Below are 16,903 nucleotides of genomic sequence, written 5' to 3' on the forward strand. Positions count from 1 at the left end.
TCGTGCAGTCAGTAAAGTGCGAGAGAGACGCGAGACCCAGCTGGACTTTGGCACCTGACGAAGCGCATTCAAAACATGTCGAGCAGAATTTCAGCTGGTTTAAGAAAACATTTGAAACTTCCAAGTTCAGCCCATATTGCTTAGGTTTTTACATATATATGTTTACATATATATGTAGTTCAGTATTTGGGCGCAATGTATGTAACAGGCAGAAGGAAGCTTCTCCGATCCCATAAAGTATATATATTCTTGATCAGCATCGTCGATCTAGCCATGTCCGCCTGTCTGTCTGTCCGTCCGTCCGTCTGTCCGTCTGTCCGTATGTATGAGTCAAAGGATCTCAGAACCTATAAGAGCTAGAGACTTGAAATTTTAGTTGTAGATGCGCAGATCGAGTTTGTTTCCAATAATCGATAACTTACTCCGTTTCGAAGCAATCGATAAAAATCAATATCGATATCCCCACCAAACTTGACATATATCTTCTTAAGTAGAATATACATATATATGCATTTGATGTTGAAAGAAGAGGGTTCAGGGTATCCCCTAGTCGGGAGCTCCCGACTAGAACCTCTTACTTGTTTGAATTTACTAGTGAAATGGATTGAGTCGCAAAAAAATGATGGGCATGATGGGGCAGTTGTGAAATCGAGCATGATACCCAGTTCGGTTCGTCTAGGTCTACATGCAGACAAGTCTATATACATATATGTATGCATATACATATGTATGAGAAATTAAGTAATAGCCAAAATTGACAATTGAATCACCGATTCAACTAAGGGCTAGGAACAGTTGAGCCCGCATTGACAGTTGCAATGACTTAACGAAAGAGAGAGAGAGGGTGGTTGAGAGAGGGGAAGGGGGCAACATCCGCTGAATAGTGCCAGAGTCACAGCAAATGGAACGCAAATTGATTGCCAAGTCGCGCGCTCCACTTACACGGACCCTAAGCAGATATTGTCAATGGGTCTCAGACTCTCTAAATAGCTGCAATTAAGTAACGGCCAGGGGCACACACACACACACACACACACACATACATAGATGCATGCATGCATACATACATATGTCACCCAATTGAAATACCCTTAAACTGCTCTCTGAGACAGTTTATGGCATGCATCGCATGAGCTATAAATAATTTCCACTTAGAGCCCACTTTTCAATTTACAAAACTTTAATATATGATAATAGCCTATAAATAAAATTCGATTAATGTCAAGCATGCTAAATTTCCAGCCAAAGAGAAGTGTAAGTACAATTTTCTTATACATATGTGCATTTACATATGTTCATATGTATGTATGTATATGCATACATACATACATAGCTGCTTATTGATGAATCTCTTATCAAACGGATTTGTGGCTGCGATTTATCGCCAGACAAGAACAAACATGTCCCTATACAAATACACACACACACACACACACACACACACACACACACACAATCAATTGTACTTGTGTTGTTTGCTTTTCTTTGTCATAACGAAAAGAAAACATAAGAAAACTTAAGAACCGCATATTTCTCTCAGCTGATTCCAAGAGAGCCAATTACATGAATGGCAGCGAACAAAAAAAACGTCAGAGAGCGTGAGCAGGAGAGCCAGTTGAGAGCTTAAATAAGATCAGCTAAAGAAATATTAAAAGTAAACGCTGTCTGCCTGCTCGCTAGCTGCGCTGCTTCAAAAAGAGCGAAAAGCAAGCACACGCATGACGAACGCATAGGCAATCGTTAGAAGAGAGCGAGAGAGAGAACGTCAGTTTCGACTTCAACTAGCGACGACTTCGAACGTTGTGTCGATCAGTCTACATTGAAATTCGGCAACGAACGGTTGTGTGCGGCAGCTGGGCTGACGAGCGTCTTGTTTAATACGGCGAAAAATTAGTATTTTCTTTTTTTTTTTTTAACGAGTTTATGAATTCAAAACTTTTTTTTTCTTATTCTGTTTTGTGTTGAAAAAAAAAAATAATATTTCTGTTGATGACGAGCAACATTAATGTGTATATATTATATGAGTAAAAGAAGATTTTGACGAAATTCTTAAACACAACCACAAACACACACACACATATATATATAAACATATGTATATATTGCATGTGTAGTCGCAAGCTGTGAATCAATCGGTAGCAAAAGTGCAAAATCTTCAAGAAACAACAAAAACAACAACAGCAAGACAAAAACGAAGAAGAAGATAAACAACGAACTTTCTCAACTCCAAACCCCAACAACAACACCCAACACAGAGAGAGAGAGAGAGAGAGGGAGAGACGGAGAGACAGAACAGTCCAAAGGAAGAGATAACTCAACATGGAGAAGCGGTTGCCCCCCTCCAGCAGTGGGAACAGCGCCAAAGCCGCGATCATGCGCTGGACATTGGTTTTTCTCTGTCTGCACTTGGCTGGCGCTAGCGCAGATGCTGCTGCTGCTGTTCACAGCATCAGGCGCGGCAGCAGAGATGCGGGCGAGGGGGGGCCGCAAAGCATATGCATACCCTGCCATTGTCACGGCCTAACGGTTATATGCGACTATGCGCATAACAAATCGGTAAGTGTACCCAATTGAGTTTAGTTTGTCGAACTGTTCCCACCAGTTCTACAGTAAAAGCGCGCAATTCTACAGTAAAAGCGCGCTAATGCGAAAATTTCGCTTGCAAATGTGAAACAAAAAATAAAATAAAATGAAAGTAAAACAACTTCACTTGACTTCTACTCTGACTCTTGATCTCGTTAACTATAACCATTTATGATGGGTGCGTTTTAGCGAGTGCCGCCTGTGTGCACATATTTGTGCACATATCGGAACAGTTGCCTCTTTAATGGAACGCATTGTTATGCCGTCTTGGCCCACAGACTTTTGGCAAGTGTATGCCAATTTTGTCTGCATATATGCTTATATACATACAAATATATATATATGTATGTATGTGTGCATGTATGTGTGTGCGTGTGTGTGCATGTAGTTGTGCGCACTCGTTTGTCAAAGATTCAAAACGTAAATAAACTCACAAAACGAACCAGCTCAAAAGAACAATAAAGCAACCAGTTCAACTGGTTATGTTAATGAATCAGGTGTAAGGCAGGTGTGCGTATGTGTGTGTGCGTATGTGTGTGTGCGTGCGTGTCTCTCTCTGTCCGTCTATCTTTGGTTCTTCTGTCTGCTGCAAGTTTTGGGGCGCGATTCGCTTTTGTTGCTTTTGTTGTTGTTGTTGTTGTTGTCGCCGCCTGCTTCCGGATGCATTTTGCTGCTGCTGATAAATTTAACTATAACTTTTAACTAAATCGAGGCAAGCGCGTTTAACCGGAAGTGGGCGTGGCGCCGTCGCTCGAATGGCGTGACAGCTGATGTGTGCGATTGTGTGTGTGTGTGTGTGTGTGTGTGTGTGTGTGTGTGTGTGTGTGTGTGTGTGTGTGTGTGTGTGTGTGTGTGTCGGCATTTTGAAGATAGCTAAAAATGCATATGCCTATAGAACTCTTGACTTTTCCACCAACCCCCCCCCCCCCCCCCCCCCCCCCCCCCACTCACTCCCCCTTCATGTGGGTTACTGTGCAAAGTTAACGAAACAATCAAGGAATGTTTAGGGAGAGTTTACTGTGAGTACAAAATAGAAGTCAAACGTTTGTTAATATGTATCTGCCTATACTTTAGCTGTATCTGCAGCTGTATCTGTATCTGTATCTGTATCTATTTCTGTATCTGTATCTGCGACAAGAAGTAGTTCTTGGTTCTATGCTCAAAGAACCAAGTCTTGAAATCCATGATGTGAAGCAGAAAGCTATTCGATAAGTTAAATATTCCTGATATGTTTTAAATGTTATGCTCTTATAGCTTTTCTAGCTTTTCGATCTTCTGTAATCTTTTAGCTATGCTCACTAAAAAGCCAATGGAAATGAGAAAAGCTAAAGCGGAAAAGTAATTAACTGGTTCGTTGTTTAATAAAATGTTGAAAAGATTTGAAATGATCAATTCGCTAGCTAAATTACGTTAAAAGGCGCATGGCCAACCGATAGTTATCGATGTTGTCAAAACGACCGATAACTATCGTATCGAATATTAAAGGAAAAGCTTGTTTAATAAACTTGTTTGCCTTATACATTTGTTAATTTGTTGCAACGAGCTCTTATAATCTGTGAGTTATGCCCACTGAAAAGCCAAATCCCAGCCTGAAGATTTATCGATATTTTTTTATAATCAGATAACGAAAGCACATAACAGTAAAAGAAGGTAAATAAACTCGTTTGTTTCATAAAAAATAAAAGAAAAAGTTAAAAATATTTGCAAATTTCCGATCGATCGATATTTATCGATCGAATTGTAACGCCCGATAACTTTATCGATAACATGAAATAAACGTGTGCTAATTAAACTCTCAAAAAGCTATTTACATTATCTACAGGGTATCAAAGCGCTCAAAATACGCACGAATTTGTTCACATTTTGAAATCAACAAAATGTTTAGTTTTCCAATGCGAGGCACATAAATAACATGCAACGCGCTCTAGAGCGAGACGGGCAGATTGCTTCGAAGTGTCTCTCTCTCTCTCTCTCTCTCTCTCTGTCTCACGCTATCTCGTTGAGTGTGTTTGTTTTAGGAATATGACTGTTTAAATACCATTGAAATGGGTACTAAAACTACTTAAAACTTAAATGCGAGTGGAAATTGAAATTGAAATGGATATGGGAAATGGGAAATGGGCACGAGAGCTAGACAAACTATATGTAGTATATATATACAGTCATAGTCTAGTTATAGATCCATTTGAATGCTCCAAAAATCATCTTCCACCCAGATCCAATGGCAATTGCGATGCGTCTTTATAATCTGTATGTTATGCAAGAAACTAAAAAGATATCTCATCAAGTCAACGAAGTGCCAGAAAATATAGTCCAAATTCCAATTCAAGCATAAATTCAATTGAACAAATGTTTTCCTCTTTGTGAATATTCGGAAAAACATTTTCAATTGATTTGCAAATTGTGATCATTTTTAAAGAGTATTGCCAGGCATTGCACGGCTCTTGTCGTCATTTTTTCGCTCATTTTTCACCCGTTTGGGTGGATTCTTGTATTTATATGCATAATACTTTGGATATGTTGATTTTTCAATTGAATTTCGACTGCAATTAAGTAAAATAAACTGAAGATAAGCCCAAGAAATGGCATTCCATCAATATGCTCGCCCTTTTTTGAGCATAATCAGCTGATAATTGGCCAAAGGTGGAAAGACATAGGAAACTTATATATATATTATGTACATACAATGATCGGGAAATGTTTGCTTTTGATACACCAGAACGACTCCGACTCTTATCGGGGCTGGGCAACAGTTTGGCCGGACAATCTGTGGCTCACGTAGACTTGCAGATACAATTGTATCTGACAGATACGCGCACGTGAGCCACAGAAAAAAAAAAAGGTCGCTTGCTGTGCGCTCGGCTATTGGAAAATCCTGCCACGCCATAAGGCACACACATGTGTGTGCGTGTGTGTGTGTGCAGATGTGTGCGTGCGTGTGTGTGTGTGCGTGAGTTGTTGTTCCTCTTTTAACTAAAACAACAACAACAACAGCAAGAAGAAGAAAACTGTAAAATATTCTCACCATGTGCCGCGAAAAACTTCAACGCAAATGCACATCATAATTTATTTTAAATTGATTTTCAGTTTGGCTTATTTATGTCGTATATATATGCACACATACACACACACACGCACACATATGCAAACATGCAAACATATATGCAGCCGAATGTCGGCTGCTATTTTCGCCCACAGCGCCCCGCCCCGCCTCTTTACCTATATACACATATATTACATATATATAAATATATATATATATAAATGTATATATATGTATTTCGATAACTTCCAGTTGCTGGGCTCTAAATATAAATGCGACGACGACAAAAAATGCGCTGGAAAATTGGGAAAAGTGCAGTCGGTGGGACAACAACAACAAGAAGAAGAAGAATAAGCAGCAGATGAAAAGCGAGAAGAAGCGAGACAAAGTTAAAAGCACACAAATGCTGCACAGAGAAGTTCTCTAAATATAGATAATGCCTTACAAGTGGGCCCTAATACATATAAACACATGCATATATGTATGCATGTGTGCATGTATGCATGTGTACATGTGTGCATGTATGCATGTGTACATGTGTGCATGTATGCATATGTACATGTGTATATGTATGCATGTATGCACGTATGCATGTGTGCAAGTATGCATGTATGCATGTGTGCATGTATGTATGCGAAGCCCTCTCAAAAGTTGATATATGCAAGTTTACAGCTAATCCATCGAGAGATAACAAAGCAGAACTTAATTGAAATTTCCGCTTTGCAAGAAACGAAAACGAAATAAGAAGAAAACAGAAAACTGAAAAAAAAGAAAAGAGAAGAGAAACAAAAAACTGGAGCAATTGAAAGAAATTGCGCCCAAAGCAAAGCCGATCGCAAGCTGAGTGATGGGTTGTAAACTAAATGCAATAAAACAACAACAGGGGGGGGGGGGGGGACGACACGCACAGACACACACGCACACAAACAAACAAACAAACAACAATAGCTGGCAGCCACATTAATATGAATGATAACAATAATAAACCGCAAATGTCTGAAAATATATGCAGAATACATGGACAAGAGCGAAGAGTACGGGCGGGGAGGGTGAGCAGGAGAAGGGGTGGGGAAGGAAGGTGGACGCAAAGTGCGGGCAAGTGCGGTGTTTGTCGCGGCGACGGGGTCGGCAGCGAGAGAGCGAGAGAGAGAGAGAGAGATGCGTGGCAACAATTGTTGCGTCGCAAAGAATTCCGGAAATTGTCGCAGCTGCGCGCAAACCACAGCAATCGCTCTGTGATTCATTATTGACTTTAATTTGACATTATTGTTTATTTATTTACCGTTAGTTATAGTTACACATAGGATAGGACACATTTCTGACGAGTGGAAAAAATATACTAGGCGAGAGATATGTTGTCGGATATATGTCTTTATATGCCATATGATTGCGATTGATTGGAATAGCTTGTAAAATACATATCTTTTTATAAAGCAAATATAACTAGAGTCGGGCCGATTTTGGATCATTGGACCTAAAATATTATAAACAAAATAAATAGTTGAGGGTTTTGTGAAGAATTCGGTTCAAGGTCCCATACAAGCTTTAAACTATATCAGATAATGCTTATCCAGATATTCTTTATGCACTTCATTATTTATGGATATATAACTATATAAATCGGTATGATGCCATGAATAGATCAGATATTGCGATTTACAACTAAGAGTAACTATGTATATACATATATATGTATATATATAACAAATATGGCAGGCGACGCTTAGTTGGATTTACGACAATTACGCGGAAGCCAAGCAGACATTTAACTTTGCACGTAGACCAGCTAATTTCCAACAATAACTTTGCATAGCTCTGTCGAGTGTGTGAGTGGGAGAGAGAGAGAGGGAGAGAGGGAGAGAGAGAGAGAGAGAGAGAGAGAAAGAGAGAGAGAGTGTGTGTCATAAGATTATCTAAATTGATTGCAATTGATTGCGATCTATGCTGAGGCAGAAAGTTAACAGCACGTAGCACATAACATAATTATGTTACTTAACATAATTATGTAACATAACATATGTTAATATGTAACATAACATATGTTCGTCGTGAAAGTCCCATTTTCGCAGTGTGTGCGTGTCTTGTAAAAAAAAAAAATAAAAATAAATAAAAAATAATATTAATAGATTTCGCATCCGGTTTCAAGAACGGAAAGCGGAAAAATAAATTTTGTTAGTAAAAAATAAAAGAAAATAATTTGCGAATATGGAAACCTTCCGGTTTGGCTTTGTTGCTTTTGTTAACTAAACAAATAAATATATTTTATTATTGCCGCAAGAATTTATAAACTTTGCATAAAAAACAAGGCACAAAAAACTCTGGCGTTTCGTAAATAGATAAATTTAATTAATTATGTTTACTTATTTCCATTTAGATCTATAAACTATAAACTTTTATGCTTTGTGGGAAGTGAAACTTTTGCTAGCGCCAAGACTCACGCTCGGAATTTGAAGCTAATTAATAACTGTGTATTATTATGATATATACATACATACATGTATATATATATATATATGATAAGCATAGTGAAACTTGTTAAGGTGGAGTTACGATTGTTACTATGACAGCTATATAGATATAGTGCCACGATCCGGCCAATTCTCAGATATGTAATGTCTGCAGCAGAAAGACGGATCTGGCCTTACAACTGGAAGATTAGTTCGCAAGTCAACTCGGCTGCTGATCTAGAATATATATATATATATATATATATATATATATACCATATGCAATCGGAGATGTCTCCAGCTGGGGCATTACACAAATTTGAATACCCTCTGCAAGGGTACAAAGAGTCGCACTTGCCAACTGAGACTCGAGTCCAACAATCTGACAATCAACAACACGAACGTCAGTAACCAGCACGTTGTTGTTGTTGTTGTTGTTGCTGCTGCTGTTGTTGTTGTTGTTGTTGTCACCCCAGCACTTGGAAGTCAAACTATTTTCCTTTAATTTAATAAGAAAATTGCTCTCGCACACATTCGTGCAATGTCTCTGTTGGGGCTGGAGCAATGAACGTTGCGGTCAACTTGCCGTTGTCTGCAGCAAAGCTGCAATTGTTGTCGTCGTTGTCGTTGTTGTTGTTGTTGTCGCGACAACAGACATTTAAAAATAATAGCAAGCACCCGGGCACAAGAAATGTAAGTCAAGCGTCACATCGACAACGGAGCAGCACATAAAAAGTAACTAAACGCCAAAAGTGGAAACGAGTTCGAGTCCAAGTTGTAATACCCTAAACCAAAAGTTAGACTATATCGATAGTTATCGTTTTGGATGGCAACGAGACAAAAGAATTGATATTTTGCCATAATTAATGAAAGTATCGTATATTCTTTATCGATATTTATCGATTTTGCAGCGAACAATAACTCGCACTGCAAGAATTATAAGAGATTTATAGAACACCAACAAATTATGCGGTAAAAGTTAAGTTAAGTAACATAAGCTAAGTGAAAACGATAGTTATCGATGTTTGGAGCAACATATATAAACATATGCCTATCGATATATTATCCTAAATCTCTCACAGGAAGTGTTTATCGATATTTATCGATCTTGAATGAAACTAATATTATTTTTACACAAAAAGAAGCGACATAACGGATTATATTATCATAAGCTAACCTCAAATTGTGTTATTATATATCGATATTTATCGATTTGGTATATTTGCTCAATAGTTGGTCTGGAGCTTGACAAAATCGTGAGACCCTTTGTTAGGGCAAACATAGAAATATTTGCCACAAGCAGCATGCAAAAAAAGAAAAAGTGGCATGGTGTCTGGTCTGCCACGCCTCTGTCTCTGTGGCTCTGCCCTAGTGGGGCAAAACTGAGTTTCTCTCTCTCTCTCTCTCACACACTCTCTCTCCCTCTCTCTCTCTGTTTCTCCTCGCAGCTGTCGCCCATATTGGACAGTAGGTACTCGGTGCCGACAAATATCAACGGCATGGAACTGACGCTGACGGATCGAACTGAATTTGAACTGCATGGCGGCCTCTTTCAGCAGAATCGCGTCAATCGGTTTGTGGTCAAGGGACCGAATATACCCAATGGCAATGATCAGGTGGAATTAATAGATAACGCCTTTCGCGGCAATCTGGCTGGCTATCCGGATCTGCAGATACTCGGCGTTAGCTCTGTATTTGTGCGCAACTATTCGCTCTCAGGTGAGTTAACGAACTATTCTTGTTTGTAAACAAGCATACGTAAAGTCGATTAAGCTTTAAGTTGTTAGTGAGAAGCTCAAAATAAAACTAAATAATACCAGCTAAAAAACTGAAGCACATTAAAGCTTAAAACGGATATAGATGGGTCTTAAAATAACTTGAAAAGCTTTTAAGTGTGCAGAAAGTTTAAAAAGCTTTAAGCAAGCTTTAATATTCTGAATAGATAGCATGACATGACACTAAAGAAACGAAAATTAATAAGAAGCTCGAGTAGTATTTATAATACAAAGCTTTAATCTTGCTGCTAAAGCTTTACGTTGTTAGTGAGAAGCTTACAATAAAGCTAAAGCACATGAAAGAAGGCTTTTTTCATGTGTGGACAAACTTAAGAGAGCTTTAAGCAAGCTTCAATATTTTGAGGAACAACTAGGTAAAGTTTTTAATATCAACATAAAAGCAAAATAAAAAGCTTTGAATAGCGAAAAGCTGCAACAGTATTTATTTCTTAAAGCCTTAAGCTTAAACTGTAGATAAAGAGCTTTTAATGCCACTTAAAGCTCAAAACAAAAGCTTGCAAATTTTTAGTAAGCAAGACTTACTTAGCCAAAGCTTTGCATATTACTTAAAGCTACAAAAAGTTGGAATATGTAAAAGAGCTTTAATATGATTGATCATATATTCAGCTGTAAGCTAAAAGCTAGCTAGGAAAAGCTTTGAACTCCAATATCATAAATAGAAGAGACGAAAAGACGAATGATTGTGTTTAGACAATTTAATTAAGTAGCAGGAAGGGATTCATTGAACTAAATAGGCGCAATTAGACATACTTAAAGCAGTCTCCCTCTCTCTCTCTCTCTATTCTGACAGGTGGTGAGATCAAGCTACGTGTGGAGAACAGCGATTTGTTGGTATTGTTCTCGAATGCCTTCATCAATATGAACATGTCGTGCAATTTTACGAACATACGCAGTCTGGTGATAAACGAGAAGTCCTTCAATCCGATTCTCAAGTCCTACGTGAACGTGAGCATAACAAATAGTTAAATCTATTCAATGTGAAACTATTTTATAACAAAATAATCTCATTCAATAATTGCAGCTGCATATCGAAAACGCGCACATCAAGCACATCAACAGATTCGATGTATCGATGAATAAAATCGTCTTCATCAATTGCACCATTGGCAGCGTTCAGAGCCAGGCCTTCGATGTGACCAACATCAATCAGCTGGCCTTCGAGAACTGTCGCATCGGGAAAATCGAGGAGCGTGCCCTCACCAGCAAACTGTTCAGCGAGCACGTCTCCATTACGGGCACACAGATCGGCACCATCGACAGCAAAGCCATCATGGGCAGCGGCATATCCAAGCTGACGCTCAAGGAGAATACGTGAGTGCATAAGACAAGTTATTGAGAATAGCTCTTTGTCTGGCAGAAATAGGAATACGCAACGCTTGGGTTTATATTCACGCTTAACAAGAGATAAAGACAAAGAGAAAGAAGGAAGTATAGCATAAGATAAGATATCGATTATCGTATGTTCGTCTGTATAAATGCGACTGTACTCTGAGTTCTCATTCGCAGATAGATATGATTCCACAATATTCCTAATATACGAGTATATTCACAATAGTCCCCAGCAGTGGATTAAGATAAAGTGTCTAGGTGTCTAGGCTAACGTATAGCATAGAACGGTTGGATTTGATCCCATCTAGGTGCGATAAATGTGTGAAAAAGTAACACAACTTGCCAGCTGCAAAGGGCCGGATTAAGCGCTAGTTCCTCCATATTCTGTTAACTGTAAGCCCGCAAATTAATTGAAACCTTCTCGTTGTTCACTTGCAGCATTGATACGATCAAGGAGGACGCGATATTGGTGCACAGCGTCTTTGTGTATTTCGAAAGGAACTGGATTAAGTATCTGGGCGATAACTGGATCCATGTGAACAATGGCGAGCTAATTGCGATCGAGGACAATCATTTTGGCAACTTTGCGGCCATGCAACTGAATCAGGATCAACGCAAGCGTACCAATTGCACGTTCGTTAACAATTGGCTGGGCAATCCGCAGCCGAATAGCCTCAACTTTAGCAATTGTGAGGTGCGCGCAATAACCGTGGATCATGAGTGCAGCTGTGACGATGCCAAACGCTGGCTGCCCACGCTGACCGATCATGATCTCAGCTCGGAGCTCTATTGCCAGCTGGGCAAGCGTTTGGACAGATGCTTCAATGCCAGCCAGGTGCATTTGCGGCGTTACGTGAACGAGGTGTGCGGCATCAATCGGACCACGTTGCGCTGCATTGGCGGTCATACCATGAAATGGTATCGCGACAATTTCTATACGGAACAGGAGCGCGAACAACAAATGAAGGGCATCTCGAACGACATGGTTATACTGATTGTATTCGTTGCCATATTGGGCTGCGGCGCGTTTGTGCTCGCTGCGTGTTATTTGTGCGGCAAATGCAAATGTAGACGCCAGCGCGACACTTGCATTTTGTCGGATACGGATCGCAATATATTGGAAAAGGATCATGAGAGATTGTCAATGCGATCGGACGATAGCGTGGCCAAAAAGCTAATCAAGAAATTGACCAGCAACAGGCTAACGCCCGAACAATGCTCGAATGCGATTATGCAGCTGACGCAGCATTTGAAAAAATTATCTGATGCATCGAATCGTGTGCTAGCCAATCATATGGCAACGGCGCACAGTAAAAAAGATGACGACAATTATACACTTGCCAATCATCATCATCATCATCAGCAACAACATCATCATCAGCAACATCATCATCAGCACTCACCGCTGCCCACAGCGCCAACGCACGAATCAAACGATCAGGAGCCCATCTATGCCGAACCATTGCTACCCGCACAATATTCATTGCCATCGGATCCAATGGACGCGGCGGCCACCTCCTTCTACTCGGAGCCCTACAATTCAGAAGCCAGTGAGTATGGCAATTGAGCGTAGCAAATGCTGTTCCACACGATTATTCCTGATTATATATGCATATATATATATATATATATATCTATTTTTTTGATGTGCAATTTACGCATCTAATTTTTTTTATAATTTTTTGGCTGTGCGCATATATTTTATAATTAATCCGAAATTCTTTTGTGTGCCCAGTTTTATGATACTTAACTGGCAAACACAATTGTATTTTGTTAAATATTTCTTTATGCTATATCCATGTATCTGTTGTACCAAAATTAACAATGTATTCTATATACTAAACACAACAACAACAACAACAACAAAAACCAAAAAAACTAACATATTTTGAGCAACAAACACGATACACAACACAACACATTGTTAGTTAATAGTAAGCAGCGCACGTATACATGCGTTCCACATGGGATCCACATGTGATCCACGCCTGTAATGCAACACACAAGTGCAACAGCTTTGGTCGATCAAATCACACTTATAACATGGAATCCACATGCGATCCACAAGATAACACAAGCACTCAAAACATGGAATCCATGTGTATGATCCACACAGAAAATGCAATGCAAGATAATTGCCAAAGCTGGGCACACCGAATGTCCTAAAATCAGTTGGTACCTAGCATGGGATCCACAATAAACACAGCTCGATAATGCAAACACTTGAAACATAGAATCCACACATACGTAGCACACTTCAAATGTGACGAAAAATAATTGCATAAGCTGGGCACATTGAAATGCATAAACACTTGCGATGCACATTAAACAGAGCCGACTGAAGCTAAACATAGGATCCACAAGCGATCCATACATGAATTTCAACACGCAATAATTGCAAAAGCTGGGCACATCGTATGTGTAAACATGACTTGGAATCCACATATAGTCCACAGGGGATACACGCATACGATCCAAACCCCATGTATAACAAAAGCTGGGCACATTGAGAAGCGTAAGCATGTAAGATAAAAACGCGATCCATACAAGATCCACATGCGTTCCACAAATGCAAAATACGCATTATTTGATGTCTACTAAACACGAAAGTGGAATATGTGGAATGCATTTTGTTAATACGATAGGCAATGATAATGCACACAAACACGCACACACACACACATAGGCACACACACACACACACACACACACATAGGCACACACACGCACACAAAAGTATGCACAGGTACTAAGAGCAAGGCACATTTATGGAACGCATTAACCAAAAAGGTATTAAATTTGTAAAATTCTGATTTGTAGTAAACCTTGGTGTCGGTTCTCTCTCGCCCTCTCTCTCTCTCTCTCTCTCTCTCTCTCTCGCCCTCTCTCTCTACCTGTTGAATATTTGTTCTCATTCTCGCTGTCTCTCTAGCTATTGGGACATTTGCTCTCTTCCACTCACACTCGCTCTCGGGCGCAGATTCTCTCAACCTCCTCACTAACTGACCAACAGCTATGCAAATATGTATGTCAACTAATCGATTGCTCTCCGCTCGAATTGCAGATGCGAGCGATATGCCACAAGATCAGGAGGCTTTGCCGCAGTACGCCCAGTTGCAGCGCCAACCCATAGTCCAGGAGCGCGCCGTCCGTAGTGTGAGCAATGTTAGCAATGCCAGCTATGCTACGCCCGTTTGGCGTCAAACTGCCGATGCCACGCCCATACTGTTAACAACAACATTCTCCGCCCAGCCGTTAACGCAACGCCATGCACGCGATATGCGTCCAGATCTCGAGATGTCACAATTGCATCCCATCAGTCATCAGTCCAGCTCCACCAACGGCAGCCCGGCTCGCTTTCCCAGCAATCACAACACCATGCGAAGCTTTCAGTATCTGGACGGAGCCGCCAGCCTGGCCGCCATGGAGGATATGGCTGCGCTGCCGCCAGATTCTGGCTCAAATCATTCGGGGGGGAGTGATGAGACTGTCAAAATCGACGAAATAGAATACGTTGATGCCTAAAACTAACCAATATTATAACAAAAACACTTGTGATAACTAAACAAAAACAATATTTTATTTGTATACCCTCTTTTTTTTGTCATGACATGTGCAGCGCATAGAAGGAGATATTCGCAAAACCCATTAACTATATACATATATACCAGATCAGCCGAGTTGATATAGCCAAGTCCATCTGTCTGTCTGTCTCTGTGCTAACTAGTCTCTCAGTTTTTAGCTAGCTCCAGATCGGACCACTATATATTTGACAGTTTTTTTTATACTGTTTTTGCCAATATATCAAACTCAGCATTTAAGAGCCAATGTCTAAAAGGGTATCAGTTCTTCGGTGTGTCGAACATATCCTTACTTTCTCATTAGTTGAAGGCAAAGCATTCACAATCAAAGACAAGAAAACGAACTTAAACTCTTGTTGCCTTGAAAGCGAAAGTCGTATTTCCGGCCGATTTAATACAGGAAAAACCAAGAATTTTCACATGCTCCAATTTTGATTTTCCCCACCGAAAAAAGTGTCACAAAAGTGGGCTAGTTTTCTTTCCCGATTAGATATAATATGCGTCTCCTTCAGCTGCTGCATACACATGTCACGATTTATTCTACTATTAATCTGTTGTAATTTATTTAAAGAAAAAAAAAAAAAACAAAAAATTGTATAAAATTGATTTTGTTTTTCCTTTTCTCGGGGATGCGAACTACATTTCTTGTGAAATTGCTGCTGCATTTGAACCGGCGACTGCGCACTTGCTGGTTCAACGCGCAGACAACCAAGTTCGCCAAGCTCATGACGTCACATTTGCCTAACAAACCTATACATATATATATATATATGTATATATATATATAATTCTCAGCTTGGGGATAGAAACTTTCTTATGTACAAAATTTGTAACTTTGGACTGTTTGTAGACGAAACACTTTTCTAGATATGTTGGACACCTGCAGATGTGTATAGGGAACTATATATAAAGCAACATTTTCGACAGAAAGTGCTTGAGCTGAACACTGAGTCACAATTGCCAGACAGGCGATGCCATATTGGGTTGAAAATGCTTCGGTTGCATAAACAAAAGCCGCTTTGCGTGTGGCATACTTATTATTAATGGAGATTTTGCCACACTAGCCAAGTTTTGTTAAAGTCCGTTGAACATTTAACGGCGGGGCAAGGCATCTGACAGCTTGTTAATATGATTACTTATGTATATATATATATATTGTATATGCATTGCATTTTGTTGAATAACTTGATTTGCAAGCGCAATCAGCTTGCTTTGCATTCGGTTCTGGATTTTCGTTTAGACTATGCTAATTACATTCAGTGTAAGATTGTGCTTCTCACAGAGCATAGATCTTTTTATTAACCATGTACAATTTGTAGACATATTATAGGGGTTTAAAGAGTTATTTGAACTCTTTCAAGAGGCTAACAGTGTTCGGTTAACATTATGTTAAGTCTACAGTGTACTGTTGAGTTTCAGTCTGTAAAAGTATAGACTTACAGATTCTTAACAGCTATGGAATGCGTTTGTCGTCATTCGTCACTTTACAGCTGTTAGTAAAGAGAGTGCGTTGTATGTTATCTTAACAAATATTGAAGATATTTACATAAACAGTTTTGGCTGGAACAGTTTTGGCTGGCTTCTATATGCAGTTATGACTCAGATGTAATTAACATTTATACATTATGATAATGCAAATAAAAGGATGTGCGGCGTGTTGCTTCCTAGCAATAAGGTGCTGCGGGCAAAGGGTTTGTATTAAGTACAGTTAACATTCGCAGATAATGTTATTTCAAAATGTCTCGTGCTTTTACTTGCAGTTACCACGTAACAGCTTTTAGTAACAGAATGGTATGGCATGTGAGGCATTGTTTACATTTGTAGATTATGTCTAACAGCTGTAAGCAGGGGCTTTACATTTAATGGTAAGCTAGCCACATGCTTTACGTACTGTTATATAGACTTTTGGCTTATATAAGCTATGTAATTTAACAGCTATGGAGTGCATACACCCAACAGCTTACAGTTAGCATACGCTTGGTATGTTAAATTCAATTAACATATGTCTACTATGTTAACTGACATTTTATTTACATAGTCTTCGACCCCAAGCCACTGGCAAATCAGTCAGCAGATGATGCTATGTTACCTAACAGCTAAGGCAAGCTGTTACATACGCTTAAC

The 16,903-nt window shown here is 39.5% G+C and overlaps 2 protein-coding genes across 2 annotated transcripts in view; one reads left to right on the forward strand and one right to left on the reverse strand.

Moving 5' to 3' along the window:
* LOC115766822 (E3 ubiquitin-protein ligase highwire) overlaps nt 1-16,903 on the reverse strand; it is a 66,965-nt gene that overhangs the window by 15,430 nt on the left and 34,632 nt on the right. The gene's annotated exons all lie outside the window — the stretch shown is intronic.
* Nucleotides 1,967-14,798, forward strand: LOC115766900. Its single transcript, XM_030710977.1, has 6 exons — nt 1,967-2,556; nt 9,522-9,792; nt 10,660-10,814; nt 10,891-11,180; nt 11,637-12,748; nt 14,263-14,798. The coding sequence occupies exons 1-6, from the start codon at nt 2,320-2,322 to the stop codon at nt 14,721-14,723; spliced, it is 2,526 nt and encodes an 841-aa protein (XP_030566837.1). The 5' UTR covers nt 1,967-2,319; the 3' UTR covers nt 14,724-14,798.

The sequence above is a fragment of the Drosophila novamexicana genome, unplaced genomic scaffold (assembly GCF_003285875.2).
Source record: "Drosophila novamexicana strain 15010-1031.04,08,12 unplaced genomic scaffold, DnovRS2.1 tig00001270-arrow-arrow-pilon, whole genome shotgun sequence".
Lineage (NCBI taxonomy): Eukaryota > Metazoa > Arthropoda > Insecta > Diptera > Drosophilidae > Drosophila > Drosophila novamexicana.

What these genes read in the sequence shown, in the direction of transcription:
- LOC115766900 (XM_030710977.1), top strand. Translation starts at nt 2,320, where the DNA reads ATGGAGAAGCGGTTGCCCCCCTCCAGCAGTGGGAACAGCGCCAAAGCC. An exon ending in TTCTCAAGTCCTACGTGAAC is followed by an intron (nt 10,815 to 10,890) that starts GTGAGCATAACA and finishes CAATAATTGCAG; the next exon opens with CTGCATATCGAAAACGCGCA. An exon ending in GCCCTACAATTCAGAAGCCA is followed by an intron (nt 12,749 to 14,262) that starts GTGAGTATGGCA and finishes CTCGAATTGCAG; the next exon opens with ATGCGAGCGATATGCCACAA.